Below are 26,785 nucleotides of genomic sequence, written 5' to 3'. Positions count from 1 at the left end.
AATCCCTAGCTCTGTGAAAGAACATAAATGCGCAGATACATCAGGCTGTACGATAAAAAGAAACAAGAATTAACGGTCGTCACTAGTTACCACATCCACAAAGTCACAGACCCTGCCTATTTCTACAATTTATCTCCTTACATTTTTACTTTAAAAACCTTACCTTTACTATAACTGTAACCACACTGCTAACCGAATGCCCAACCATGACGTCAAATTAAGACCAAAAAGCAGATTTGAGTTTTCATTGATTTTTACGATATAGTCCATTTTCACTTTGTAGCTGTGCTATCTAGCGGAAACCAAAATAAACCGAGCGATCAGGGAAATTCCATTTACGTCACGTGCAACATAAAACTTCCCTTTCTATTGATAGGTGGTACAGCTGTAAACTAAAATTAACATCGTCTTGAAATTAATTATTTGCAACAATCTAGTATTCAGTCAATAATAATGGTTGTCAGCTAAAGTAGCCTAAGTCCATATCAATACACAATTGGGACATAATCATAATATGCCTAAAATAGGTTATGTAGTGGAATTTAAAACTATTATTCAAAAAAATAAACGTTATTTTCAAAACACACCGCATTAGGACATTTTTCTAAAATTGCTCGTTATAATAAAAACATGTCATTGTCAATGACTCGAAGAAACGGCTATTTAGCTTATGAAAACATTTTACAACTGTCACCAATCAGGTTATCTTCACCTTCACTCTATTTCGCAGCCAGGTGAGGCGCCCCTGCTCTGTCACTCAATCAGTGCGTCATCCCTCTGATTCTGCCAACTCTTGATGGGAAGTGAAAGACGTTTATGAGAAGTACACCGCCATTAGAAAAGATATCTCGCAGAAAATGAACTGACATATTTTTAACACAACGGGTTTGATCATTTTCGCTGCTATTTCATTGCAAAATAGTGTTTTAATAACACCTGTTGTTATAAAGAGCATGAAAACCACAAAGGTAAGCATGGTTCTGTTTGGTTCTGTGATTATTTTCTTATTTTTATTGAATGGTAAATTACAATTGAGGAAGTTAAAAGAGTACGAAGGAAAATACCAATATAGTTGAGAGATTGAGTCTTTACTCTCTCTCTCTCTCTCTCTCTCTCTCTCTCTCTCTCTCTCTCTCTCTCTCTCTTTCAATTAAATTAATTTCAAAGGGCTTCATTGGCATGGGAAACATAATGTTTACATTGCCACAGCAAGATAAATAGATAATAAACAAAGTGAAATAAACAATCCAAAATTAACAGTAAACATTACACTGACAAAAGTTTCAAAGTAATAAAGACATTCCCAATGTTAAAGTACGAAAGGGAAAATAAATAAACATAAATATGGGTTGCATTTACAATAGTGTTTGTTCTTCATTGGTTGCCCATTTCTTGTGGCAACAGGTCACACATCTCGCTGTTGTGATGGCACACTGTGGTTTTTCACCCAGTAGATATGGGAGTTGATCGGAATTGGATTGTTTTTTTTTCTCTCTCGCTCTCCCTCCTTTGTCTTTTTTCTATTTCTGTCTTGAGGGTATTCTTTATGGTGGTCTGTTCTTCTCACTTTGGCACAGTAGCTACAGTAAATCAGTTACTTTGTGCAGTATTGTAGCCTACATCCTGTACATTCTTTTGTAAATCATCACACATGCTGTAACAATTCATTGTTTCATTTGTGGTTTAGTTGCAGTATTTCTCCTTGGCCTCCTGGTGAAAGATGGAACTGTCCAGTTGTCCGGCTCCGTTGCTGATTGGTGATGACAGCCTGCAGAAATGGTGTGTGATTGGCTCAGGAGGGTTTGGACAGATCCACAAGGCCAGACATGTAGAGTGGGGGTTGGACGTGGCCATCAAGTTGTTGCATTATGATGACGGGTAAGTATGGTCTATTTCACAACTTTGCATAAAAGCACTTTCTTGAGTTGAGTGCATATTCATCTGGTAGCGACCATTGTTAACCCAACACCTATTGATCTCATCAAGGGGTTCGGATCTCTTGGGGTAACGACAGTCGTTTGACCCCGGTTCGAAGTACTGACCCAGGCAAACTCCACATTTTCCTCAATAACATGTTGCCTATATCTCTGTCAATTATTTTGTCCCTCCACTCACACACCTCTACCTACCTACAAATCACACACACACACACACACACACACACACACACACACACACACACACACACACACACACACACACACACACACACACACCCACCTACCTCTACCTACCCATCACACACACACATACACACCAGCTCCAGCTCATCTCTGCTCAGAGAGGCAGACCTCATGCGCCAGGGGGGGAGCTCATATGTCCTCAGGATCCTAGGGGTGTACCAGGGACGGCCCCCAAGCTCCGGCCCCTCCACCCACCTGGGGCTGGTCATGGAGGTAAATAATACCTACTGTGAATAAGTCTGACTTAGTGACTCATGCACGGGTGGTAATTAGTAGCATATACAATGTGTGGGTATTTATTCTCCTTTATTTGTAATATTTCTACAGTTTATGGAGAGGGGGTCCCTGGCGACCCTCCAGGAACGTCTCTCCGGCCCCCCACCCTGGCCCCTGTCCTTCCGCCTGGCCCACCAGGTGGCTCTGGGCATGAACTTTCTCCACCACCTCGATCCGCCCCTGCTGCACCTGGATCTCAAGCCCAGTAACGTGCTGCTAGATGACAGCCTCCATGCCAAGGCAAGTCTCAGGCTTCTTGGTTTGATACAGTACCAGGCAAAAGTTTGGACACACCTATACATTCAAGGGTTTATCTTTATTTTTGACTATTTTCTACATTGTAGAAAAGTAGTGAAGACATCAAAACTATGAAATAACACATATGGAATCATGTAATAACCAAAAAAGTGTTAAACAAATCTAAATATATTTTATATTTGAGGTTCTTCAAAGTAGCCACCCTTTGCCTTGATGACAGCTTTGCACACTTTTGTCATTCCCTCAACCAGCTTCATTAGGTAGTCACCTGGAATGCCTTTACAACAGTATTGAAGGTGTTTCCACATATGCTGAGCATTTGTTGGCTGCTTTTGCTTTACTCTGCGGTCCAAGTCATCCCAAACCATCTTGTAACGGCTCTCGTCGAAAGGAGTGGACCAAAGCGCAGCATGGAAAGTGTTCATGATTTTTATTATTTTATTTATAATTTTTATTACTCAAACAAAATAACAAAGCGAAAACGAAAGCGCACAGTTCTGTCAGATATAGACACTAAACAGAAAACAAGACCGCACAAAACCCAAAAGGAAAATGACAACTTATATATGATCCCCAATCAGAAACAATGATAAACAGCTGCCTCTGATTGGGAACCACACTCGGGAAAAAACAAAGAAATAGAAAACATAGACTTTCCCACCCGAGTCACACCCTGACCTAACCAAACATAGAGAATAATAAGGATCTCTAAGGTCAGGGTGTGACAGTACCTCCCCCCCCGTCGCTGGAGGCTCCGGAATGGGGACCGTTGCTGGAGGCTCCGGACTGGGGACCGTCGCCGGAGGCTCTGGACTGCGAATCATCACGGCAGGCTTCGTGCCATTGATCATCACTGCAGGCTCCGGGAGCTGGCGCAGGATAGCCTGGGCCGAAGAGACGCATCGGAGACCAGGAACGCTGAGCCAGCACAATCCGTCCTGGCTGAATGCCCACTCTAGCACGGCAACTGCGGGGAGCTGGTACAGAGCGCACCGGGCTGTGAATGCGCACTGGAGACACAGTGCTCATAACCCCATAACACGGTGCCTGACCGGTCACACGCTCCCCACTGTAAGCACGGGGAGTTGGCTCAGGTCTAAACCCTGACTCCGCCAATCTCCCCGTGTGCCACCCCCCAAAATGTTTTTGGAGCTGCCTCTCTGGCTTCCGTTGTTGTCTCAACTTTTCGTAGCGTCGCCGTTCCTCTCTCTCTACCTCTCCCTGCTTCCATGGCAGGGTCTTGTCCCCTGACATTACCTCCTCCCAGGTCCAGGATGTCCTCCACTTCCTTTTCTCCCAGGCCCAGGATCCCTACTCCTCCTGGCCACGCTGCTTGGTCCTTTGGTGGTGGGGTCTTCTGTAACGGCTCTCGTCGAAAGGAGTGGACCAAAGCGCAGCGTGGAAAGTGTTCATGATTTTTATTATCAAAAAAACACTCGAACAAAATAACAATTTCGAAAACGAAAGCGCACAGTTCTGTCAGATACAGACACTAAACAGAAAACAAGACCCCACAAAACCCTAAAGGAAAATGACAACTTATATATGATCCCCAATCGGAGACAACGATAAACAGCTGCCTCTGATTGGGAACCACACTCGCAAAAAACTAAGAAATAGAAAACATAGACTTTCCCACCCGAGTCACACCCTAACTTAACCAAACATAGAGAATAATAAGGATCTCTACGGTCACGGTGTGACACATCTCAATTTGGTTGAGGTCGGGTGATTGTGGGGGCCAGGTCATCTGATGCAGCACTCCATCACTCTCTTTCTTGGTCAAATAACCCTTCCAAATAAAATCCAATTTTAAATAGTCACATGCGCTGAATACAACCGGTCTGTAGACCTTACAGTGAAATGCTTACTTTACAAGTCCTTAACCAACAATGCAGTTTTAAGAAAAATAAGTGTTTGGAAAGTATTTCCTAAAATAAACTGAAGTAAAAAATTAAGAGATAGAGAAACAACAAACATTATGTACCAAATAAGTTTCAAATAACACAAAAAAACACACACAATAGCACAATTGGTGCCATTATTTGTATTCTTGTTTAACCTTTATTTAACTAGGCAAGTCAGTTAAGAATACATTCTGCCTACCAAAAGGCCTCCTGCAGGGATGGGGGCTGGGATTAAAAATACAAATAAATACAAATATAGGACAAGACACCCATCACAATAAGCGAGACAGCACAACACTATATAAAGAGAGACCTAAGACAACAACATAGCAAGGCATTAACACATGACAACACAGCATGGTAGCAACACAACATAACAACAACATGGTAGCAACACAACATGGCAGCAGCACAAAACAGGGTACGAACATTACTGGGCACAGACAACAGCACAAAGGGCAAGAAGGTAGAGACAACAATACGTCATGCAAAGCAGTCACAACTGTCAGTAAGAGTGTCCATGATTGAGTCTTTGAATGAAGGGATTGAGATTAAGCTGTCCAGTTTGAATGTTTGTTGCAGCTCATTCCAGTTGCTAGCTGCAGCGAACTGAAAAGACGAGCGACCCAGGGATGTGTGTGTTTTGGGGACCTTTAGCAGAATGAGACTGGCAGAACGGGTGTTGTATGTGGAGGACGAGGGTTGCAGTAGATATTTAAGATAGGGGGGAGTGAGACCTAAGAGGGTTTTATAAATCAAATCAAATCCAATTGTATTTGTCACATACACATGGTTAGCAGATGTTAATGCGAGTGTAGCATTTAAGTAATTTACATTTAAGTCATTTAGCAGACGCTCTTATCCAGAGCGACTTACAAATTGGTGCGTTCACCTTAAGACATCCAGTGGAACAGCCACTTTACAATAGTGCATCTAAATCTTTTAAGGGGGGTGAGAAGGATTACTTTATCCTATCCTAGGTATTCCTGAAAGAGGTGGGGTTTCAGGTGTCTCCGGAATGTGGTGATTGACTCCGCTGTCCTGGCGTCGTGAGGGAGTTTGTTCCACCATTGGGGGGCCAGAGCAGCGAACAGTTTTGACTGGGCTGCGCGGGAACTGTACTTCCTCAGTGGTAGGGAGGCGAGCAGGCCAGAGGTGGATGAACGCAGTGCCCTTGTTTGGGTGTAGGGCCTGATCAGAGCCTGGAGGTACTGAGGTGCCGTTCCCCTCACAGCTCCGTAGGCAAGCACCATGGTCTTGTAGCGGATGCGAGCTTCAACTGGAAGCCAGTGGAGAGAGCGGAGGAGCGGGGTGACGTGAGAGAACTTGGGAAGGTTGAACACCAGACGGGCTGCGGCGTTCTGGATGAGTTGTAGGGGTTTAATGGCACAGGCAGGGAGCCCAGCCAACAGCGAGTTGCAGTAATCCAGACGGGAGATGACAAGTGCCTGGATTAGGACCTGCGCTGCTTCCTGTGTGAGGCAGGGTCGTACTCTGCAGATGTTGTAGAGCATGAACCTACAAGAACGGGCCACCGCCTTGATGTTAGTTGAGAACGACAGGGTGTTGTCCAGGATCACGCCAAGGTTCTTAGCGCTCTGGGAGGAGGACACAATGGAGTTGTCAACCGTGATGGCGAGATCATGGAATGGGCAGTCCTTCCCGGGAGGAAGAGCAGCTCCGTCTTGCCGAGGTTCAGCTTGAGGTGGTGATCCGTCATCCACACTGATATGTCTGCCAGACATGCAGAGATGCGATTCGCCACCTGGTCATCAGAAGGGGGAAAGGAGAAGATTAATTGTGTGTCGTCTGCATAGCAATGATAGGAGAGACCATGTGAGGTTATGACAGAGCCAAGTGACTTGGTGTATAGCGAGAATAGGAGAGGGCCTAGAACAGAGCCCTGGGGGACGCCAGTGGTGAGAGCGCGTGGTGAGGAGACAGATTCTCGCCACGCCACCTGGTAGGAGCGACCTGTCAGGTAGGACGCAATCCAAGCGTGGGCCGCGCCGGAGATGCCCAACTCGGAGAGTAGCGAAATAAGCATCAACCAGTGGGGTCTTGCAACGGGTATACATCGATGACCAGTTTACAGAGGAGTATAGAGTGCAGTGATGTGTCCTATATGGAGCATTGGAGGCAAAACTGATGGCCGAATGGTAAAGAACATCTAGCCGCTCAAGACCTTACCTGCCGATCTATAAATTACGTCCCAGTAATCTAGCATGGGTAGGATGGCCATCTGAATCAGGATTAGTTTGGGAGCTGGGTTGAAAGAGGAGCAATTACGATAGAGGAAACCAAGTCTAGATTTAACTTTAGTCTGCAGCTTTGTTATGTGCTGAGAGAAGGACAGTGCACCGTCTAGCCATACTCCTAAGTACTTGTATACCTTAAGCTCTAAACCCTCAGAGGTAGTAATCACACCTGTAGGAAGAGGTGCATTCTTCTTACCAAACCACATGAACTTTGTTTTGGAGGTGTTCAGAACAAGGTTAAGGGTAGAGAAAGCTTGTTGGACACTAAGAAAGCCTTGTTGTAGAGCATTTAACACAAAATCCAGGGAGGGGCCAGCTGAGAAAACATAGAAATAAATAAACTAGAATGCCCACCCTAGTCACACCCTAGGTGGAGTAGATCACGATCGAACCAGGGGCTGAACCTGTTTTTAATTCAAATTTTCATTATGGGGACGTGTTTGTTAATAATATCACTGAAAATATCAAAAAAGAAGGTCCAAGCCTCTTCAACAGTTCAACAGAGGGGATCAAGCTGATTCCAATTTACAGAGGCCAGGTCATAAAGGAAGTTTTTTAGCAAGCGTCTATGACAAATCAGGACAAGCTGTTTCACTGAGCAGCCATTACGAACACAGGCTGTAAAACAGTAATCACTAAGGTCATTACGGAAAACATCAGACGGATACCTATCAGGATTATTTGTGAGGATAACATCGAGGAGAGTAGCCTTTTCTGGGTGTTTGGAGTCATACCTTGTGGGATTGGTAATAATCTGAGAAAGAGTTAGGGAGTCCCATTGCTTTAGGACTTGGTCAGGTGGTTTAAGCATGTCCCAGTTTAGGTCACCTAGCAGGACAAATTCAGACTTAGTGTAAGGAGCCAGGAGAGCGTTTTGGGCAGATAGGGTACAAGCCGGTGCTGATGGAGGATGATAGCACCCAGTCAACAAAAAGCTATTTGAAAGTTGAATGCTTAAAACCAGCAAATAAAATTGTTTGGGGACAGACTTGGTGGAAACAACAGAGCACTGAAGGTGATCCTTGGCAAAGATTGCCACTCCCCCACCTTTGGAAGATCTGTCTTGCCGAAAAGGTTATAACCAGAAAGGTTAACATCAGTATTCAAAACACTCTTCCTTAATTAACCACGTCTTAGTAATGACCAACACATCTGGATTGGAGCTGTGAACCCACACTTTCAATTAATACATTTTAGGAAATTAGCTTCTAGTGTTAACGTGCAGAAAACTCAAGCTTTTACGAGAGCAGAAATTCTTGAAACACTAATCAGAGCACAAGTCAGAATTGGTGCTAGAAACAGTAGATGGGCCAGGGTGTACATGCACATTTCCAGATTTCATGAACAGTAATACAATCAAGGTACGACAGAGGACAGGGAGAGCTCTGCAGTGCTGATTTATGACATCTGAATGTGCATTAGATGGTAACAAAATCATATTATACAGCCAGTGACAGCCATGCTGGTTAAGTGTGCCTTGAATTCTAAATAAATCACTGACAGTGTCACCAGCAAGCACCCCCGCACCATCACACCTCCTCCATGATTCACGGTGGGAACCACACATGTGGAGATGACCAAAAGACAGATTTCCACCGGTCTCATGTCCATTGCTTGTGTTTCTTGGTCCAAGCAAGTCTCTTCTTCTTATCGGTGTCCTTTAGTAGTGGTTTCTTCACAGCAACCATGAAGGCTTGATTCACGCAGTCTCCTCTGAACATTTGATGTTGAGGTGTGTCTGTTACTTGAACTCTGTGAAGCATTTATTTGGGATGCAATCTGAGGTGCAGTTAATTGCCGATTTGCAGCAGAGGTAACTCTGGGTCTTCCTTTCCTGTGGCGGTCCTCATTAGACCCAGTTTCATCATAGTGCTTGACAGTTTTTACGACTGCACTTGAAGAAACGTTCAAAGTTCTTGAGATTTTCAGAATTCACTGAACTTCATGTTTTAAATTAATGACGGACTGTCATTTCCCTTTACTTATTTGGGCTCCCATGTAGCGCAGCTGTCTAAGGCACTGCATCTCTGCGTCTCAGTGCTAGAGGCGTCACTACAGACCCTGGTTCGATTCCAGGCTGTATCACAACCGGCCTTGATTGGGGGTCCCATAGGGCGGCGCACAATTCGCCCGGGTTAGGGTTTGGCCGGGGTAGACCGTCATTGTAAATAAAAATTTGTTCTTCACTGACTTGCCTAGTTAAATTAATAGGGCTATCTTCTATATACTAACCCTACCTTGTCGCAACACAACTGATTGGCTCAAAGGAAATTCCACAAATGAACTTTTAACAAGGCACACCTGTTAATTGCAATGCATTCCAGATGACGACCTCATGAAGCTGGTTGAGAGAATGCCAAGAGTGTGCAAAGTTGGTTTCAAGGCAAAGGGTGGCTACTTTGAAGAATCTCAAATATAAAATATATTTTCATTTAATTAACACTTTTTTGATTTCTACATGATTCCATATGTTTTATTTCATAGTTTTCATGTATAATGAAAACTATTTCACATGTATAATACATACTTGTACATCTATGAAATAGGACAAATATAAGCACACACCAAATAATAATTATTACACTTGTGTTGTTGAATGTTGATCCCTACTCCCGAGTCTGTCCCCTGATTCTATTCTGTCAGCATTCACTTGGTCATTCTGAAAGTTTTTCTCGTAATGCCTGAAATGCAGACGACGATGTGGTCATCGATGGAGCTGCCCAAAAAATGTTTCTCAGCCAACGGGAAAACCAGAACCTCTTCAATTTGAGCCAGATTGACAGCGCTCTGACCCAATGAGAATGGGGAGCACCAAGAGCGGCCAATCATATTCAGGGACGGCTGGTGCAGAGATATGTCCCCCCCATGCCCCTCCCTTGGCAATTTCACCGATGATTGTGACATTATTCTCTCTTTCCAGCTGACAGATTTCGGCCTAGCCAGGGTTTACCACAGCATTTCCAAAGCGAACAGGAAGGACACGGGAGAGGATGGCGGTACATTAAGTTACATGCCACCAGAGGCTTTTGACATGACATACAAGCCCACCCACGCCTCGGATATCTACAGGTAGGTATACACCATTGATACAATTGACATTTCACTGTTTCTCAAGGCATCATTCAGAATAATAAATCAGTTTACAGCAGGTATAAAACGTGCAGCGAAATGCTTGTGAACTGAATGGATACATATAGTGCCTACAGTTTTCACACTCAGATTTTTTTCCACATTATGTTGTGTTACAGCCTTAAAATGGACTACATTGAGATTTTGTGTCACTGGCCTACACACAATGTGGAATTCAAAATGTTTATAAAAAATTCATAAAAAATTAAAAGCTGAAGTGTCTTGAGTCAAGAAGTATTCAACCCCTTTGTTATGGCAAGCCTAAATAAGTTCAGGAGTAAAAATGTTCTTACATAGTCATATAAGTCATACACTGTGAGTGAGTGTTTTAAAATAATTTTTGAATGACTACCTCATCTGTTAATTCCACTTTGGATGGTGTATGAACACACCCAGTCACTACAAAGTTACAGGCATCCTTCCTAACTCGGAGAGGAAGGAAACCGCTCAGGGATTTCACCATGAGGCCAATGGTGATTTATAAAACAGGTACAGAGTTTAATGGGAAAGGGGGATACCTAGTCAGTTGCACAACTGAAAGCATTCAACCAAAATGTGTCTTTCGCATTTAACCTCTGAATCAGAGAGGTGCGGGGGGCTGCCTTAATCAACATCCATGTTATATGTGCACAGGGAGCAGTTGTTGTGGTTAACTGCATTGCTCAAGGGCAGAACGACAGTATTTTCCACCTTGCCAGCTCTGAATTCAAACAAGCAACCACTATGCTACCTGCCGCTCTTCAATGGCTGTGATAAGAGAACTGAGGAGGGGCCAAAACCTTGTAGTTACTCCACAATACTAACCTAACTGACCATGTGAAAAGAAGGAAGCCTAGTTATACTGCAATAAATGTGGAAAAGCAATTCACTTTTTGCCCTGAATACAAGTGTTATGTTTGTGGTGTTAGGTTCTAAATAAACAGATTAAAACTCACAGATTCTTAATAAAGCTCAAACCAAGTTTATCCACGCACTGGGTCAGTCTTATACAGCTGCATAAGACAAAGACATATTTCCACCAGTGGTATTATGTATACCCCAATTTGGGTGGAGTCTCCTCCTTCTGTCTAAACATTACATATTTATTGCAAGGCAGGAAGTTAAGTAATGCGGGCAATAAACTGTTCCTTCTCCCTTAATATGACCTCTCCATGCTCTCCATGCTTATCAGTGCCTGTAAACATGTGATTGCCTTTTTTTTTACTCAGTACATTCCAAGCTGAATTGCATCCACTATATACATTCCGCCTACATATAACCATTAACTTCTGGTGTAGAAATCAGACTATGGCACTCAATATTCCAATAAGATACCTGATAATTAACAATATTTCAAGTTTAGAGTCAGAACTCATCAGGGGCAAATACAATACAACACATTACTGAATACCACTCTCCATATTTTCAAGCATAGTGGTGGCCGCATCATGTTATGAGTATGCTTGTAATCGTTAAGGACTGGCGAGTTTCAGGATTTTAAAAAACTGAAATTGAGCTAAGCACAGGCAAAATCCTATAGGAAAACCTGTTTCAGCCTGCTTCCACCAGACACTGGGAGATGAATTCATCTTTCAGCAGGACAATAACCTAAAACACAAGGCCAAATATACACTGGAGTTGCTTACCAATAAGACATTGAATGTTCCTGAGTGGCCGAGTTACAGTTTTGACTTAAATCTGCTTGAAAATCTATGGCAAGACCTGAAAATAGCTGTCTCGCAATGATCAACAACCAATTTGACACAGCTTGAAGAATTTGGAGATTAATAATGGGCAAATGTTACACAGTCCAAATGTGTGGAAAGCTCTTAGAGACTTACCCAGAAATACTCACAGTTATAATCACTGCCAAAGGTGATTCTAAAATGTATTGACTCAGGGTCTTGAATACTTATCTAATCAAGATATTTTTGTTTTGAAAATTAATATTATTGTTGTTATTCCATTTTTTTTTTTTACAAAGGTTAAGAATGTTTTTTCCAAGTTGACATTACAGAGTATTTTGTGTAGATCGTTGTCAAGAAATTACAATTGAATCATTTTAATCCCACTTTGTAACTCAACAAGATGCGGAAAATACTTTCTGATGGCACTGTAGTAAGAGAAAGATACGCTACATGGCTATCATGATGATTATTGTTCTCTCTCTAACAGCTATGGCATACTACTGTGGTCCATTATCACGGGAAAAGAGCCATATCCTAGTGAGTGACTAGTCCTAACACACAAACCTAAATACATTTGCCCATCAAAGATATACCCACTTCCCTCTAATTCACAACCCTCCCTCTCCTCCCCCTCCCGTCCCCCTAGACGCCCGGTCCAGTTTGGTGCGGTTCCGGATCCCCCAGGGGGATAGACCCTCTCTGGATGCGTTGGACAGGGACCAGGTCGAAGGGCTGGGGGAACTGGTGGACCTCATGGAGAGATGCTGGGATACAAAGCCCACCCTGAGACCCACATTCCTGGGTAAGACTGGAGGGGAGTGGATATGTTACAAATCAAATTTGTGCAATATGTTACGATTTTTTTTGTGCTCATGATCCCGAAGTACATCTTTAACCCATATTTTCTTGTGACCCATGGCTCTATTTTTTTGGTGTTCAGACTGCCTTGCTGTGACAGAGAAGATGTACGAGAAACACAAACAAGGGATAAATGATGCCGTCCATCAAGTGCAGAAAAAACTGGTACTGAAGATGACCCTGTCATTCAAAGCTTTCAGTACCGTAGCAGTACTAGTCAACTTTATTAAACAACAATGTCTACCTCGCATTATAACTCCGACCTCTGTTTGTTTGTCTGTCTGTCTGGCTGTCTCTCACTCTCTCTCTCTCTCTCTCTCTCTCTCTCTCTCTCTCTCTCTCTCTCTCTCTCTCTCTCTCTCTCTCTCTCTCTCTCTCTCTCTCTCTCTCTCTCTCTCCAGGACTCAGAGAGTGAGCAGAGTATTACATCCTCTGTTGCTGCCCTTCACATCTCACAGCCATCAGGTACAACCCTTTATAACTCGATACATTTTCCAAACATCTTAAATTACCACTGCAGTTATCATTCATTCATTCATTTGTTGGTGCGTTCATCTGTTCATTCATCCATTCATCCATCCATTCATTTATTCATTCACCTTTCACAGGAATTCAAAAACACAAAGTGAAAATCTCTGATTGTGTGAAGAGTGAACCTCCCCCAACACAGGTATGCGATGTATGGTAAAGTTGGCATTTAACACTGGTCGGTTTTGAATTTTCCTCAGTAATGGTTACGGTTAGGATTGGGGGAGGGGACGCTGATCCTAAATCAGTACCTAGGGGAAACTTCCCCCGTGGAACCAGGTATGGGTCTAAAGTTAATAATTTGATATATTTTGCACCAGATGCTCAAATGGGAAAATGGAAAATTGGAAAATATCTGATAAATATAAAAAAAAAAAAACATTATACAACATTATTCAGGACCTATTTTCTTTTTCCTATATTCAAGGAAAAACATCTTGTGTATGAGAAAACAGAGTGGCATACACAGAGTAACATGAGTCTGCATTCTTGTGTAACATGTAAAATAACAGTTGTGACATGGTGGTGTTATGGGTATTGTTAGATTCTAAATAGAGTAGAAAACACATGGACACTTAGTAAAGCTCAAACCAAGTTTATTCACCCACTGGGTCACACAGCTGCATTAAACCAAGACATATTCACACAAGCACTGGTATTTAAACCTCCTAACATCACTGAACAGCCAATACATCTCTGTTGCTAGACAGAACTTTAGTGATATCTGTTCTTCCTCACTTTATCTGACCTGACCTCAGCCCAAATTCCTCACTCCTCCCCAACTCATGGCTGTCCTGTTGACTTGTACCAGACGGTGGCCATTTTCCTTTCCATAGGATCCCTGATGTCAAACAATAACATATTCTGACAGAATGTAAACGTTCTACATTCTCCTCTCTCCCTCAGTGACATGAATACAGATACTTCATATTTTCAAGTTTCGAAGTCAGAACACATCAGTATAATCGACCAAGGTAAAAAACGTGACTTCCTGTTCTTGTGTTTGCTACAGGAAACGACTGGGAGATTGACCTCGAAACAGAAATATAAAGGTATACGAAGGAAGTTGTCGCGGGTAACCAACAAGAGGTTGTCATGGGAGGGTTTCTGGTAACCAATGAGGGATTGTCATGGGTGGTTGCTTAGTAACCAATGAGGTTGAAATGAGAAACATTACTGGCCCCTAATGTTTGAATCCAAAATGTATTATCCTTTCACACGATTCTTTGTTAATTATTTTCTCCCTCATAGAGTATCCATCCCTTCAGCACACAACCCAGCCAATGAGATGGCCAGATGCAGATCAGGTTACTTCTTCAACCAATCACACACCAAAGATGTTCCCCCCTGTATTCAATCATGACTGCAAAACAACAGCTTCCCGCTCTGCATCTAATCAAAGTTCAGCGGTCAATTTTCAGGTACAGAGTCATGTTTCTGTATGGAAACGTGTTCCCAAAATAACTGTTAGTACTCTGCTGAATCATTGAAACCAAAGAAACCAATGTCATGTCTAAAGCTCAGGTCATAGGCTACAATGTGACCAAGTTCTAAACTTTAGACATAGGAGTTAGTTACCACACCCATTCTCAGAGATACCTAACTCTACTGAGCTAGGCAAATCAGCTTTTATATTTCTTGCACCTCCTTTGTGGAACAATCTTCGAAATGTTCTTACATTTGAGGGAATGTGTTTGTTTTTTATGACCCTGTTTTTATTTCTGCTTACATTTTGTAGTTACATTTTGATGTGTGTATTTTCTATACTTGATGTAATTCAGGGCTCATCTGTAAAGAGACCTTGGTCTCAGTATGACTCGTGATAAAATAAATAAAAATGATAATATTTACTCTCTAATTTCTCCTTTCAGCGCCTGTGTTCCACTCCAGTTACCACATCCAGTTATACCACAGGTATTACTTTCAGTCTATTTACTTTCTATGTGTCTATTGGTTAAAGGTATAGTCCACCCAAGTTACATATCTCCTTACCTTGGAAGCAGTGACTTCAGTACCTCCAGAAAGTATTCAGACCCCTTGACTTTTTCCACATTTTGTTACGTTACAGCCTTATTCTAAAATGGATTAAATAATTAAACAATCCTCAACAATCTACAAACAATACCCTATAATAACAAAGCAAAACTGTTTTTTAGAAATTTTAGCAAATGTATTAAAAATAATAAACAGAAATACCTTATTTACATAAGTATTCAGACCTTTTGCTATGAGACTCGAAATTGAACTCCGGTGCATCCTGTTTCCGTTGATTATCCTTGAGATTTTCTAAAACTTGATTGGAGTCCACCTGTGGTAATTTAAATTGATTGGTCATTATTTGGAAAGGCACACACCTGTCTATATAAGGTCCCACAGTTAACAGTGCATGGCAGAGCAAAAACTAAGCCACGATGTCGAAGAAATTGTCTGTAGAGCTCCAAGACAGGATTGTCTTGAGGCACAGATCTGGGGAAGGGTACCAAAACATTTCTGCAGCATTGAAGGTCCCCAAGAACTCAGTGGCCTCCATCATTCTTAAATTGAAGAAGTTTGGAACCACCAAGGCTCTTCCTAGAGCTGGCCACCCGGCCAAACTGAGCAATCGGTGGAGAAGGGCCTTGGTCAGGAAGGTGACCAAGAACCTTTTTGGCCATTCTGACAGAGCTCTAGAGTTCCTCTGTGGAAACTTCCAGAAGGACAACCATCTCTGCAGCACTCCACCAATAAAGCCTTTATGGTAGAGTGGCCAGGCGGAAGCCACTCCTCAGTAAAAGGCACATGGCAGCCCACTTTGAGTTTGCCAAAAGACTCTCAGACTATGAGAAACAAGATTCTCTGGTTTGATGAAACCAAGATTGAACTCTGGTCTGAATGCCACGTGTCATACCTGGAGGAAAGCTGGCTCCATCCCTATGATGAAGCATGGTGGTGGTAGCATCATGCTGTGGGGATGTTTTTCAGCGGCAGGGACTGGGATGCTAGTCAGAATTAAGGGAAAGATGAATGAAGCAAAGTACAGAGAGATCCTTGATGACAACCTGCTCCAGAGCGCTCAGGATCTCAGACTGGGGTGAAGGTTCACCTTCCAACAGGACAACGATCCTAAGCACACAGTCAAGAAAACTCAGAAGTGGTTTTGAGACAAGTCTCTGAATGTCCTTGAGTGGCCCAACCAGAGCCCGGACTTGAACCCGGTCGAACATTTCTGGAGAGACCTTAAAATTAATGTGCAGCAACGCTCCCCATACAACCTGACAGAGCTTGGGAGGATCTCCAGATAGGAATGGGAGAAACCCTCCAAATACAGGTGTGTCAAGCTTGTAGTGTCGTACCCAAGAAAACTTGATGCTGTAATCGCTGCCAAAGGTGCTTCAACAAAGTACTGAGTAAAGGGTCTGAATATTTATGTAAATGTAATATTTCAGTTTTTTATTTGTAATACAAATGCTAACATTTCTAAAACCCTCTTTTTGCTTTGTCATTATGGGGTATTGTGTGTAGATTGAGGAGGGGAAAAAACTATTCAATACATTTTTGAATAAGGCTGTAACACAACGAAATGCAAAAAAAGTCAAGGGGTCTGAATTCTTTCTGAAGGCACTGCATGGACAACGTATGACAGGAATCCATGCTTTGGTTTAGTTTCCACGTGGTAACATTTGAGCATTTGTGGCACAAATACCATTCAAGTCATGAGACCGATATTAGCATTTTCCGCGCATCATGTTCAAATCATCAATAAGTTACTTTTTTGAGCTTCACTATCAATTTAGAATCTATCGAATGATTTGGACATGATGCCAGAAAAATGCTAATATCGGTACCATGACTTGAATTGGATTTGTGACACAAATGCTAAAACGTTAGCATGTGGAAACAGTGCCAGGGAAACTAAACCAAAGCATGGATTGCTGTCATATCTTGTCCATAGCCTGCTTGCAAGGTAAGGAAATCAATACGCCATTTTGTAATTTGGGTGAACCATCCCTTTAAGAGGTGTTTAAAAATATCTGTCGCTTTTTCCCAAGTCTTTCCATGCTGCTAAGTGTCAGAAGGAAGAATTTCATCTTCTTGAAGACATTTTGAAAAGGAAGAAATGAGTGACAATTGAGATAGAGCTGGGTGAATATCAAAAGTATTTCCTTTATTACTTGCCTCCTAAGCACGCATTGGAGGAGAAGGTCTGAGGGGAGGGACATGGGACCTTCTTCTCCAATGCTTGTTGTGGATGACGTGAGGAACCAAGGACAGACTATTAATATACACCCATAACCCCTTTCTCATCCAGGGGGATTCTCCATCAACATGAGCAATGTGGAAGGACTGCAGATTGGTGACAATAACAACATGTTCATCAGGTCGCCACATCTCAGTAAACGCCACAGAAACCCCACAGCCCCATCTAGAGTTAACTTCACACCAGTGAAGCCAAAGAACCCTAAAGCTCCAGAACCATGGTGAAGTCGCCAACACTCCCAGCCCTATGCCCGTGTACGAATCCCTGCCAGAGACCGAGGTTCACTCTTTGTCTCTCATCTTAACCTGTCAGCCCCTCTGTTTATAGTCTGTCTGTAATAAAAACACAAAATATTGAGATTCACTCTCCTTAAAAAAAAAAGAAACCATAAATGATAATTATCTTTTTTTATTACTTTTTTTGTAACATTTTGAATGATGAAATCCTGTGCAGCTAGAAAGCATGGATTGATTGTGCATGTCTGCACTGACATCCTAAAGAGACTATCTTTAATATCTTTGCATTAAAAAAAGTTCTCAATTTGTTGAGCTTCAGGAAAGTCAATAAAAAGCTCAGATTTACAGAATGACCAGCAGTGTTTTCTTCTTTCTTACCACTAGAACAAATCTATTTTTCCCTTTTATAATCTTTATTGTGTTTTTGTAACCCTTATCCAGAGACAATAGAATGTATGAATAGATTGGCATGCCAATTACATTGATATGAAGTATGTATGGTTCATACAGTTGAAGTCAGAAGTTTACATACATTTTGGTTGTAGTCATTAAAACTTGTTTTTCAACCACTCCACAAATTTCTTGTTAACAAACTATAGTTTTGGCAAGTTGGTTAGGGCATCTACTTTGTGCATGTCACAAGTAATTTTTCCAACAATTGTTTACAGACAGATTATTTCACTTATAATTCACTGTATCACAATTCCAGTGGGTCAGAAGTTTACATACACTAAGTTGACTGTGCCTTTAAACAGCTTGGAAAATTCCCAAAATGATGTCATGGTTTTAGAAGCTTCTGATAGGCTAATTGACATCATTTGAGTGAATTAGAGTTGTACCTGTGGATGTATTTCAAGGCCTACCTTCAAACTCAGTGTCTCTTTGCTTGACAGAAAAGTATCTATATCCACAGTAAAACGAGTCCTATATCGACATAACCTGAAAGGCAGCTCAGCAAGGAAGAAGCCACTGCTCCAAAACCGCCATAAAAAAAGCCAGACTACGGTTTGCATCTGCACATGGGGACAAAGATCATACTTTTTGGAGATATATCCTCTGGTCTGATGAAACAAAAATAGAACTGTTTGGCCATAATGACCATTGTGATGTTTGGAGGAAAAAGGGGGAGGCTTGCAAGCCAAAGAACACCATCCCAACTGTGAAGCACGGGGGTGGCAGCATCATTTTGTGGGGGTGCTTTGCTGGAGGAGGGCCTGGTGCACTTCACAAAATGGATGGTGTCATGAGGTAGGAAAATTATGATGATATATTGAAGCAACATCTCAAGACATCAGTCAGGAAGTTAAAGCTTGGTTACAAATGGGTCTTCCAAATGGACAATGACCCCAAGCAAACATCCAAAGTTGTGACAAAATGGCTTAAGGACAACAAGTCAAGGTATTGGAGTGGCCATCACAAAGCCCTGACCTCTATCTCTAATTTGTGGGCAGAACTGAAAAAGCGTGTGCGAGCAAGGAGGTCTACAAACCTGACTCAGTTTCAGCAGCTCTGTCAGGAGGAATGGGCCAAAATTCACACAACTTATTGTGGGAAGCTTGTGGAAGGATACCCAAAATGTTTAATAGCAATGCTACCAAATACTAATTGAGTGTATGTAAACTGCTGACCCACTGGGAATGTGATGAAAGAAATAAAAGCTGAAATTAATCGTTCTCTCTGCTATTATTATGACATTTCACATTCTTAAAATAAAGTGGTGATCCTAACTGACCTAAGACAGGGAATTTTTAAATGTTTAAATGTATTTGGCTAAGGTGTATGTAAACTTCCGACTTCAACTGTATATCAGTACATATTAAGCTTATAATCTTATATTAACACTTCTATAAACACACACATCTTTAAAGAATAAACCAACACCCCCTCCTATATATTCTTCCATGCCTCCACTCGGTATTCATGCAGCGAGAGAAATTGGTTGTTACAGTGTACGGTATGAAACCCATAGGTTCCTGGCAACACACACACACACACACACCTCGCCAAAAATACCATCTGCCGCCGGATCCACCAGGGTGAACTGCAGGAGTCCTTACCCAGACTCCTCCACTCGAAGCGTTGAAGTGTCACCCTTATGATTACATTTGTGATCTGGGCCTGCATTCATAAAGTATATCAGAGTAGGGGGGTGGGGTGGTTCGATGCCAGCTGCCCATCATTGGGCTACCTGTCATCATCATCTGGCTCTAAGTAGCATTCCTCGGCGACGAGGCCATACCCCAAAACTATACAATAAAATGCCAGATTACATTCTGTCTCTGTTGTTCATTCAGTTAAGCCTGTCCTTGATTGATCTTTACCTATAAAGATTCCATTGTATTTTATTACCTTTAGAACAATTATTATTTCTATGTAATTATTATTATTATTATGTCATTATTAGCATTTCATGCATCAAAGGAAGTTGAATACGATCCACAATACATAACTACACAAGCATGACACCTACTGTACGATCTACAGTATCATTCATATGCTGGAGCAGTGTATAGAAAAAAGTCTAACGCAAAATGGTACCATTCAGGATTTTGTGATACAAACTCCTCCTCCTTTGTGATACAAACTCCTCCTTTGTAATACAAAACTCCTCCCCCTTTGTGATACAAACTCCTCCTTTGTAATACAAACTCCTCCTCCTTTGTTATACGAACTCCTCCTCAGTCTGTCTTGTCCTCTATCTCTTTCACATCCTATCCTCTCTCTCTCTCTCTCTCTCTCTCTCTCTCTCTCTCTCTCACGTCCTCTCTATCTATCCCATCACTCACTTGCTTACCCATCTCTTATTCTCTCACTCCTATCCCCCCCCCCTCCTTCTTCTCTCCCTCCCCTTCCCCCATCCCTTCTTACAAAGGAAACACCAGAAACCCAGAGAAGGTGGAGTATTTCCACCCGCCCATTAGGTTCCCTTTCTCCAGTTTGAGATAAGCCTTATCTCCTCTCTCCATGGTGACCAAGCCAGCGTTGGTGGCTGCTTCCCTGGTCACGTCTTGGTCCCCGGCAAAGGCTGAGATGATCGGATGTCCATTTAAAACCAGACTCACCTGAAAGGAAGGGATAGAGGGAGGGGGAGGGGAAAGGGAGGTGGAGGGGTAGAGGGAGAGAGAGCGATATAGAATAGAGAGAGATAGAGGGGGCAGGAGACAAGGAACAAGATTAATCATGGTCTTTCGAATTACCTTACCTTCCTATGCACACTCTGACATTGTTTTGTGTAGGGCGTCAACTTTGTATTTGTGTCCTCGTGTTTGTCTCACCTGAATGGTCTGTCGGTTATAGACCTTGACCACGTTGAAACAGAAACTATAGACTCCTGTTCTAGGCGCCACGAAGATGCTCCGTGCTGGATCAAAATGGCTGCCCACATTCACAAGGATCTGAGAGAGAGAAAGGGAAGGAGAGAGACGGAGAGGGGTGGGGGGAGAAGATGTAAAGGAGAGGAAGAGAGAGACGGAGAGGGGTGGGGGAGAAGAAGTAAAGGAGAGGAAGAGAGAGACGGAGAGGGGGGGGGGAAGAAGTAAAGGAGAGGAAGAGAGAGACGGAGAGGGGTGGGGGAGAAGAAGTAAAGGAGAGGAAGAGAGAGAGGGAGAGGGGTGGGGGAGAAGAAGTAAAGGAGAGGAAGAGAGAGACGGAGAGGGGTGGGGGAGAAGAAGTAAAGGAGAGAAAGAGAGAGACGGAGAGGGGTGGGGGAGAAGAAGTAAAGGAGAGAAAGAGAGAGACGGAGAGGGGTGGGGAGAAGAAGTAAAGGAGAGAAAGAGAGAGACGGAGAGGGGTGGGGGAGAAGAAGTAAAGGAGAGAAAGAGAGAGACGGAGAGAGACGGAGAGGGGTGGGGGAGAAGAAGTAAAGGAGAGAAAGAGAGAGAGAAAGAGAGAGCGGGCGGAGGCAGAGAGAAAGAGAGAGATGGTGAATTAGTTGGTGTAGCAGTTTACCTTAAGCTCTCATTGACGTATAGTTGGTGGTGAAATGTGTCACTCACTTTTGGCCTGTATAGGTATTCAGTATCCTGGATGTTAATGTTTTATTGTCACACTCACTAACCTGGTCAAAATATATGGTCATAGTACGGTTGCTCATCTCTGAGGGTTCGTGGTTGGTGTTCCTGACAGCGGAGAATGCCACTCGACCAGTCCCCGACCGCACCGACATCCCCAGAGCGTTACCCGAAGGTTCCGATGAGGGGGTGGAGTCACAAACCACCAGGCACTTCCCCTCCAACACGATTGGCTCAGTGTCATTCTGAGCCCTGGCCCTCGGGGGACCAAATTGGAGGAACAGAATTAGTCCAAGGAACAAGGTGGGACTTACGGACATTATGGGGCAGGGCAAAGATGAACAAGGAAGAGGAAGGCAGTGCATATTGTCTGAAATGGTTGTGAACTCTTGGGTGTTCTGGGGATGTTAGTTTATCTGTTTTGACAATTGAAAATGTCAGTTTCCACACACAGTTTCAGTAAAAAAGAAAACTATCCTTTGTGAAGATATGACAAATTCCAGTAAACCAATGTCTGTCTTTGCAGTCTTCTTGTCTCAACCACACAGTAATCTGCTAAATCATAGTTTAAATCCTTCCAGAATCTGTGAGAAGGTTGAAACTCAGAGGGTCAATTGATCCAAACCCACTGAATCTGAATAGTGGATGGTAGATGCCCGATCCCTTGGAACCCACCTTTGGGCTGTGGCTTTGATCCAACCCCTCTTGCAGCCAAACTTGTCCAGGTCCCCAACCTGTGTTACCAGATTAGTAACACATGTCTGAGTGTTCCAAATGAACACGTGTCCATCTCTCTCTGTCCCTCTGTCAGTTGGGAGCTGTGGAGTCAGGTGGTCAGGTGGTCCTCCCCAACCTTGACCCTGTAGTAGATAAATACAGTGGGGAGAACAAGTATTTGATACACTGCTGATTTTGCAGGTTTTCCTACTTACAAGGCATGTAGAGGTCTGTAATTTTTTATCATAGGTAAGTACACTACAACTGTGAGAGACGGAATCTAAAACAAAAATCCAGAAAATCACATTGTATGATTTCTAAGAAATTAATTTGCATTTTATTGCATGACATAAGTATTTGATCACCTACCAACCAGTAAGAATTCCAGCTCTCACAGACCTGTTAGTTTTTATTTAAGAAGCCCTCCTGTTCTCCACTCATTACCTGTATTAACTGCACTTGTTTGAACTCGTTACCTGTATAAAAGACACCTGTCCACACACTCAATCAAGCAGACTCCAACCTCCCCACAATGGCCAAGACCAGAGAGCTGAGTAAGGACATCAGAGAAAAAATTGTAGACCTGCACAAGGCTGGGATGGGCTACAGGACAATAGGCAAGCAGCTTGGTGAGAAGGCAACAACTGTTGGAGCAATTATTAGAAAATGGAAGAAGTTCAAGATGACGGTCAATCACCCTCGGTCTGGGGCTCCATGCACGATCTCACCTCGTGGGGCATCAATGATCATTAGGAAGGTGAGGGGTCAGCCCAGAACTACACATCAGGACCTGGTCAATGATCTGAAGAGAGCTGGGACCACAGTCTCAAAGAAAACCATTAGTAACACACTATGCTGTCATGGATTAAAATCCTGCAGCGCACGCAAGGTCCCCCTGCTCAAGCCAGCGCATGTCCAGGCCCGTCTGAAGTTTGCCAATGAGCATCTGGATGATCTAGAGGAGGAATGGGAGAAGGTCATGTGGTCTGATAAGACAAAAATAGAGCTTTTTGGTCTAAACTCCACTCGCCGTGTTTGGAGGAAGAAGAAGGATGAGTACAACCCCAAGAACACCATCCCAACCGTGAAGCATGGAGGTGGAAACATCATTCTTTGGGGATGCTTTTCTCCGTATTGAGGGGAGGATGGATGGGGCCATGTATCGCGAGATCTTGGCCAACAACCTCCTTCCCTCAGTAAGAGCATTGAAGATGGGTCGTGGCTGGGTCTTCCAGCATGACAACGACCCGAAACACACAGCCAGGGCAAATAAGGAGTGGCTCTGTAAGAAGCATCTCAAGGTCCTGGCGTGGCCTAGCTAGTCTCCAGACCTGAACCCAATAAAAAATCTTTGGAGGGAGCTGAAAGTCCTATTGCCCAGCGACAGCCCCGAAACCTGAAGGATCTGTTGAAGGTCTGTATGGAGGAGTGGGCCAAAATCCCTGCTGCAGTGTGTTCAAACCTGGTCAAGAACTACAGGAAACGTATGATCTCTGTAATTGCAAACAAAGGCTTCTGGACCAAATATTAAGTTCTGCTTTTCTGATGTATCAAATACTTATGTCATGCAATAAAATGCAAATTAATTACTTAAAAATCATACACTATGATTTTCTGGATTTTTGTTTTAGATTCCGCCTCTCACAGTTGTAGTGTACTTACCTATGATAAAAATTACAGACCTCTACATGCTTTGTAAGTGGGAAAACATGCAAAATCGGCAGTGTATCAAATACTTGTTCTCCCCACTGTATATGTACTTTTTGTAGTCATCTAATACATAATGAACAAGAGTATCCTAGATTATACAACAGCTGGGTTTAATCCTTGATGATGATTGGTTAATCCACATTCTAGCCACAAGCTACCACAGTCTAAATCTATGATGTTAAAACGCCTATTTACCCTGTTCCATCTCACAGCACAATCCATCAGCCCAGTCAGAGAAGTTAGAAATTTGATATCCCGTATGAAAAGCATCTAGACATTATCTCCCATTTCTGTTAAACTAACATTTAGTTTTCAACAGTGCAGATTTGTATAAACCTTGCTTTCTGTCTCTCCGACATATGTAAAATTGTTTCAATTTTAAACTTCAATCTCCAGCTGTCCCATAGTAATGAACGTATCGGGAGTTGGGATGAGACAGACAGAGGCAGCTTTTCTCAGCCTGTCAAAGTCATGAATAAAATGGCATAATTTTTATGGATACAGTGCATTCGGAAAGTATTCAGACCCCTTGACCACATTTTGTTATGTTGCAGGCTTATTCTAAAATTGATTAAATTATTTTCCCCCTTCATCAATCTACACACACTACCATGTAATGACAAAGCAAAAACAGTTTTGTTTTTTTTGCAAAAAAAAAATGAATAAACGGAAATATTACATTTACATAAGTATTCAGACCCTTTACTCAGTACTTTGTTTAAGCATCTTTGGCAGTGAATACAGCCTCAAGTCTTCTTGTGTATGACGCTACAAGCTTGGTACACCTGTATTTGAGGAGTTTCTTCCATTCTTCTCTGCAGATCCTCTCAAGCTCTGTCAGATTGGATAGGGAGCGTCGCTGCACAGCTATTTTCAGGTCTCTCCAGAGATGTTTGATCGGGTTCAAATCCGGGCTCTCGCTGGGCCACTCAAAAACATTCAGAGACTTGTCCCGAAGCCACTCCTGCATTGTCTTGGCTGTGAAAGGAATCTTCGCCCCAGTTTGAGGTGCTGAGAACTCTAGAGCAGGTATTCATCAAGGATCTCTCTGTACTTTGTTCCATTCATCTGTCCCTCGATCCTGACTAGTCTCCCAGTTCCTGCCGCTGAAAATCATCCGCAAAGCATGATGCTACCACCATGCTTTACCATAGAGCTGATATTGGCCAGGTGATGAGCTGTACCTGGTTTCCTCCAGACGTGACACTTGGCATTCAGGCCAAAGAGTTCAATCTTGGTTTCATCAGACCAGAGAATCTTGTTTCTCATGGTCTGAGCATCCTTTAGCTACCATATGGCAAACTTTTACTGAGGAGTGGCTTCTGTCTGGCCACTCTACCATAAAGGCCTGATTGGTGGAGTGCTGCAGAGATGGCTGTCCTTCTGAAAGGTTCTCCCATTTCCACAGAGGAACTCTGGAGCTATGTCAGAGTGATCATTGGGTTCTTGGTCACCTCCCTGACCAAGGCCCTTCTCCACCGATTGCTCAGTTTAGCCGGGCAGCCAGCTCTAGGAAGAGTCTTGGTGGTTCCAAGGCAACTGTATTCTTGGGGACTTTCAATGCAAAATACAGGTCTTTGTACCCAGATCTGTGCCAGAACACAATCCTGTTTCGGGAGCTCTACAGATCAATTCCATCAACCTCATGGCTTGGTTTTTGCTCTCACATGCACTGTCAACTGCGGGACCTTATATAGACAGGTGTGTGCCTTTCCAAATCATGTCCAATCAATTGCACTTCCCACAGGTGGACTACAATGAAGTTTTATAAACATCTCATGGATGTTCTTTGGAAACGGGATGCACCTGAGCTCAATTTTGAGTCTTATAGCAAAGGGTCTGAATTATTTTGGGATAGGGGGCAGCAGGGGGCAGCATTTTCACTTTTGGATGAATAGTGTGCCCAGAGTGAACTGCCTCCTACTCTGTCCCAGATGCTAATATATGCATAATATTATTAGTATTGGATAGAAACTCTGAAGTTTTGATGTCTGTGAGTTTAACAGAACTCATATGGCAGGCGAAAACCGGAGAAAAATCCAACCAGGAAGTGGGTTTTTTAGTTTTGTAGTTTTTCAACTCAGCCCCCATTGAAGACACAGGTCTTTGGATTCAATACATTTTTTTCCTCATCAATCTACACACAATACCCCATAATGACAAAGCAAAAACGTTTTTTCTGTTATTAGGTATTTCTGTTTTTTTATTATACATTTCAAAAATTACAAAAAAAACTGTTTTTGCTTCGTCATTATGGGGTATTGTGTGTAGCTTGATGAGGATTTTTTTTTATTGAATCCGTTTTAGAATAAGGCGGTAATTTATCAAAACGTGGAAAAAGTGAAGCTGGTGTTTGGACGATGCAGAGTATTGGCATGGTTTGCCGACCCTCAACTCGTCTCGGGCCTAACCCATGCCAACATATCCTCCAAACACCGGCTTCTCTGGCGTTATCACTTAAATAACCCTTCAGAAGAGAGATTGACAATGAACTCTGATTTACAGAGGAAGATAGTCTATAGTCTTAGAATCATAGTATTCTAAACTGACCCTGGAAGCAGGCCGAAATTAAATGCATTGATGGAATTTATAGTTTGATGTCAGGGTTAAGTAATGATATTAAAGCAGCTTCTAATGAGTAGCATCTACTGTACAGGTTGTATAGATTGAGATATAAGTGAGGGATGCGGAGGAGAGAAGGAGGAGGTTGAAGAAGAAATTAGCTAATGGATTGGCTTGAAGAGATAGAGAGGGAGGGGGGAGGTGGCTGAGGCTATCGAAGCCATCTGGACACAGGAAGAGGGGAGGCAA

General features: G+C 42.8%; 2 protein-coding genes across 4 annotated transcripts; one reads left to right on the top strand and one right to left on the bottom strand.

Annotated features, from left to right (window-relative positions):
• Window positions 1–802: 802 nt before the first annotated feature.
• ripk3 (receptor-interacting serine-threonine kinase 3) lies at window positions 803–17,890 on the top strand. 3 transcript variants are annotated; one of them, XM_029674193.2, is made up of 14 exons: window positions 803–968; window positions 1,688–1,878; window positions 2,261–2,396; window positions 2,511–2,699; window positions 9,803–9,951; window positions 12,166–12,215; window positions 12,325–12,480; window positions 12,619–12,701; window positions 12,938–13,001; window positions 13,145–13,206; window positions 14,077–14,116; window positions 14,316–14,485; window positions 14,936–14,978; window positions 17,353–17,890. In XM_029674193.2, exons 2-14 carry the CDS (start codon window positions 1,721–1,723, stop codon window positions 17,523–17,525), a joined length of 1,473 nt encoding a protein of 490 aa, XP_029530053.2. In that variant the 5' UTR covers window positions 803–968; window positions 1,688–1,720; the 3' UTR covers window positions 17,526–17,890. The 3 variants fall into 3 exon arrangements, 2 of the variants coding, with proteins under 2 accessions (XP_029530053.2, XP_064881390.1); XR_010465264.1 differs by lacking the exons at window positions 803–968; window positions 1,688–1,878 and adding an exon at window positions 17,093–17,186 and having other exon boundaries at window positions 1,885–2,396; window positions 17,353–17,441; XM_065025318.1 differs by lacking the exons at window positions 803–968; window positions 1,688–1,878 and having other exon boundaries at window positions 1,885–2,396.
• A 2,511-nt stretch (window positions 17,891–20,401) lies between these two features.
• Window positions 20,402–21,912, bottom strand: LOC115139043 (cerebellin-1-like). The gene is made up of 3 exons (XM_029676217.2): window positions 21,595–21,912; window positions 20,813–20,932; window positions 20,402–20,599 (listed from the first exon to the last, which is right to left on the bottom strand). Exons 1-3 carry the CDS (start codon window positions 21,910–21,912, stop codon window positions 20,402–20,404), a joined length of 636 nt encoding a protein of 211 aa, XP_029532077.2.
• Window positions 21,913–26,785: the final 4,873 nt, after the last annotated feature.

Source organism: Oncorhynchus nerka, linkage group LG12 (assembly GCF_034236695.1).
Source record: "Oncorhynchus nerka isolate Pitt River linkage group LG12, Oner_Uvic_2.0, whole genome shotgun sequence".
Taxonomy (NCBI): domain Eukaryota; kingdom Metazoa; phylum Chordata; class Actinopteri; order Salmoniformes; family Salmonidae; genus Oncorhynchus; species Oncorhynchus nerka.
The sequence above is the reverse complement of the archived record's forward strand: the minus strand, read 5'-3'. Positions and strand labels throughout refer to the sequence as shown.

What these genes read in the sequence shown, in the direction of transcription:
- LOC115139043 (XM_029676217.2), bottom strand. Translation starts at nt 21,912, where the DNA reads ATGCACTGCCTTCCTCTTCCTTGTTCATCTTTGCCCTGCCCCATAATG. An exon ending in TGACCATATATTTTGACCAG is followed by an intron (nt 20,933 to 21,594) that starts GTTAGTGAGTGT and finishes TCTCTCTCTCAG; the next exon opens with ATCCTTGTGAATGTGGGCAG. An exon ending in ATAACCGACAGACCATTCAG is followed by an intron (nt 20,600 to 20,812) that starts GTGAGACAAACA and finishes CCTTCCTTTCAG; the next exon opens with GTGAGTCTGGTTTTAAATGG.
- ripk3 (XM_065025318.1), top strand. Translation starts at nt 2,073, where the DNA reads ATGTTGCCTATATCTCTGTCAATTATTTTGTCCCTCCACTCACACACC. An exon ending in ACCTGGGGCTGGTCATGGAG is followed by an intron (nt 2,397 to 2,510) that starts GTAAATAATACC and finishes ATATTTCTACAG; the next exon opens with TTTATGGAGAGGGGGTCCCT. An exon ending in ATCAAGTGCAGAAAAAACTG is followed by an intron (nt 12,702 to 12,937) that starts GTACTGAAGATG and finishes CTCTCTCTCCAG; the next exon opens with GACTCAGAGAGTGAGCAGAG.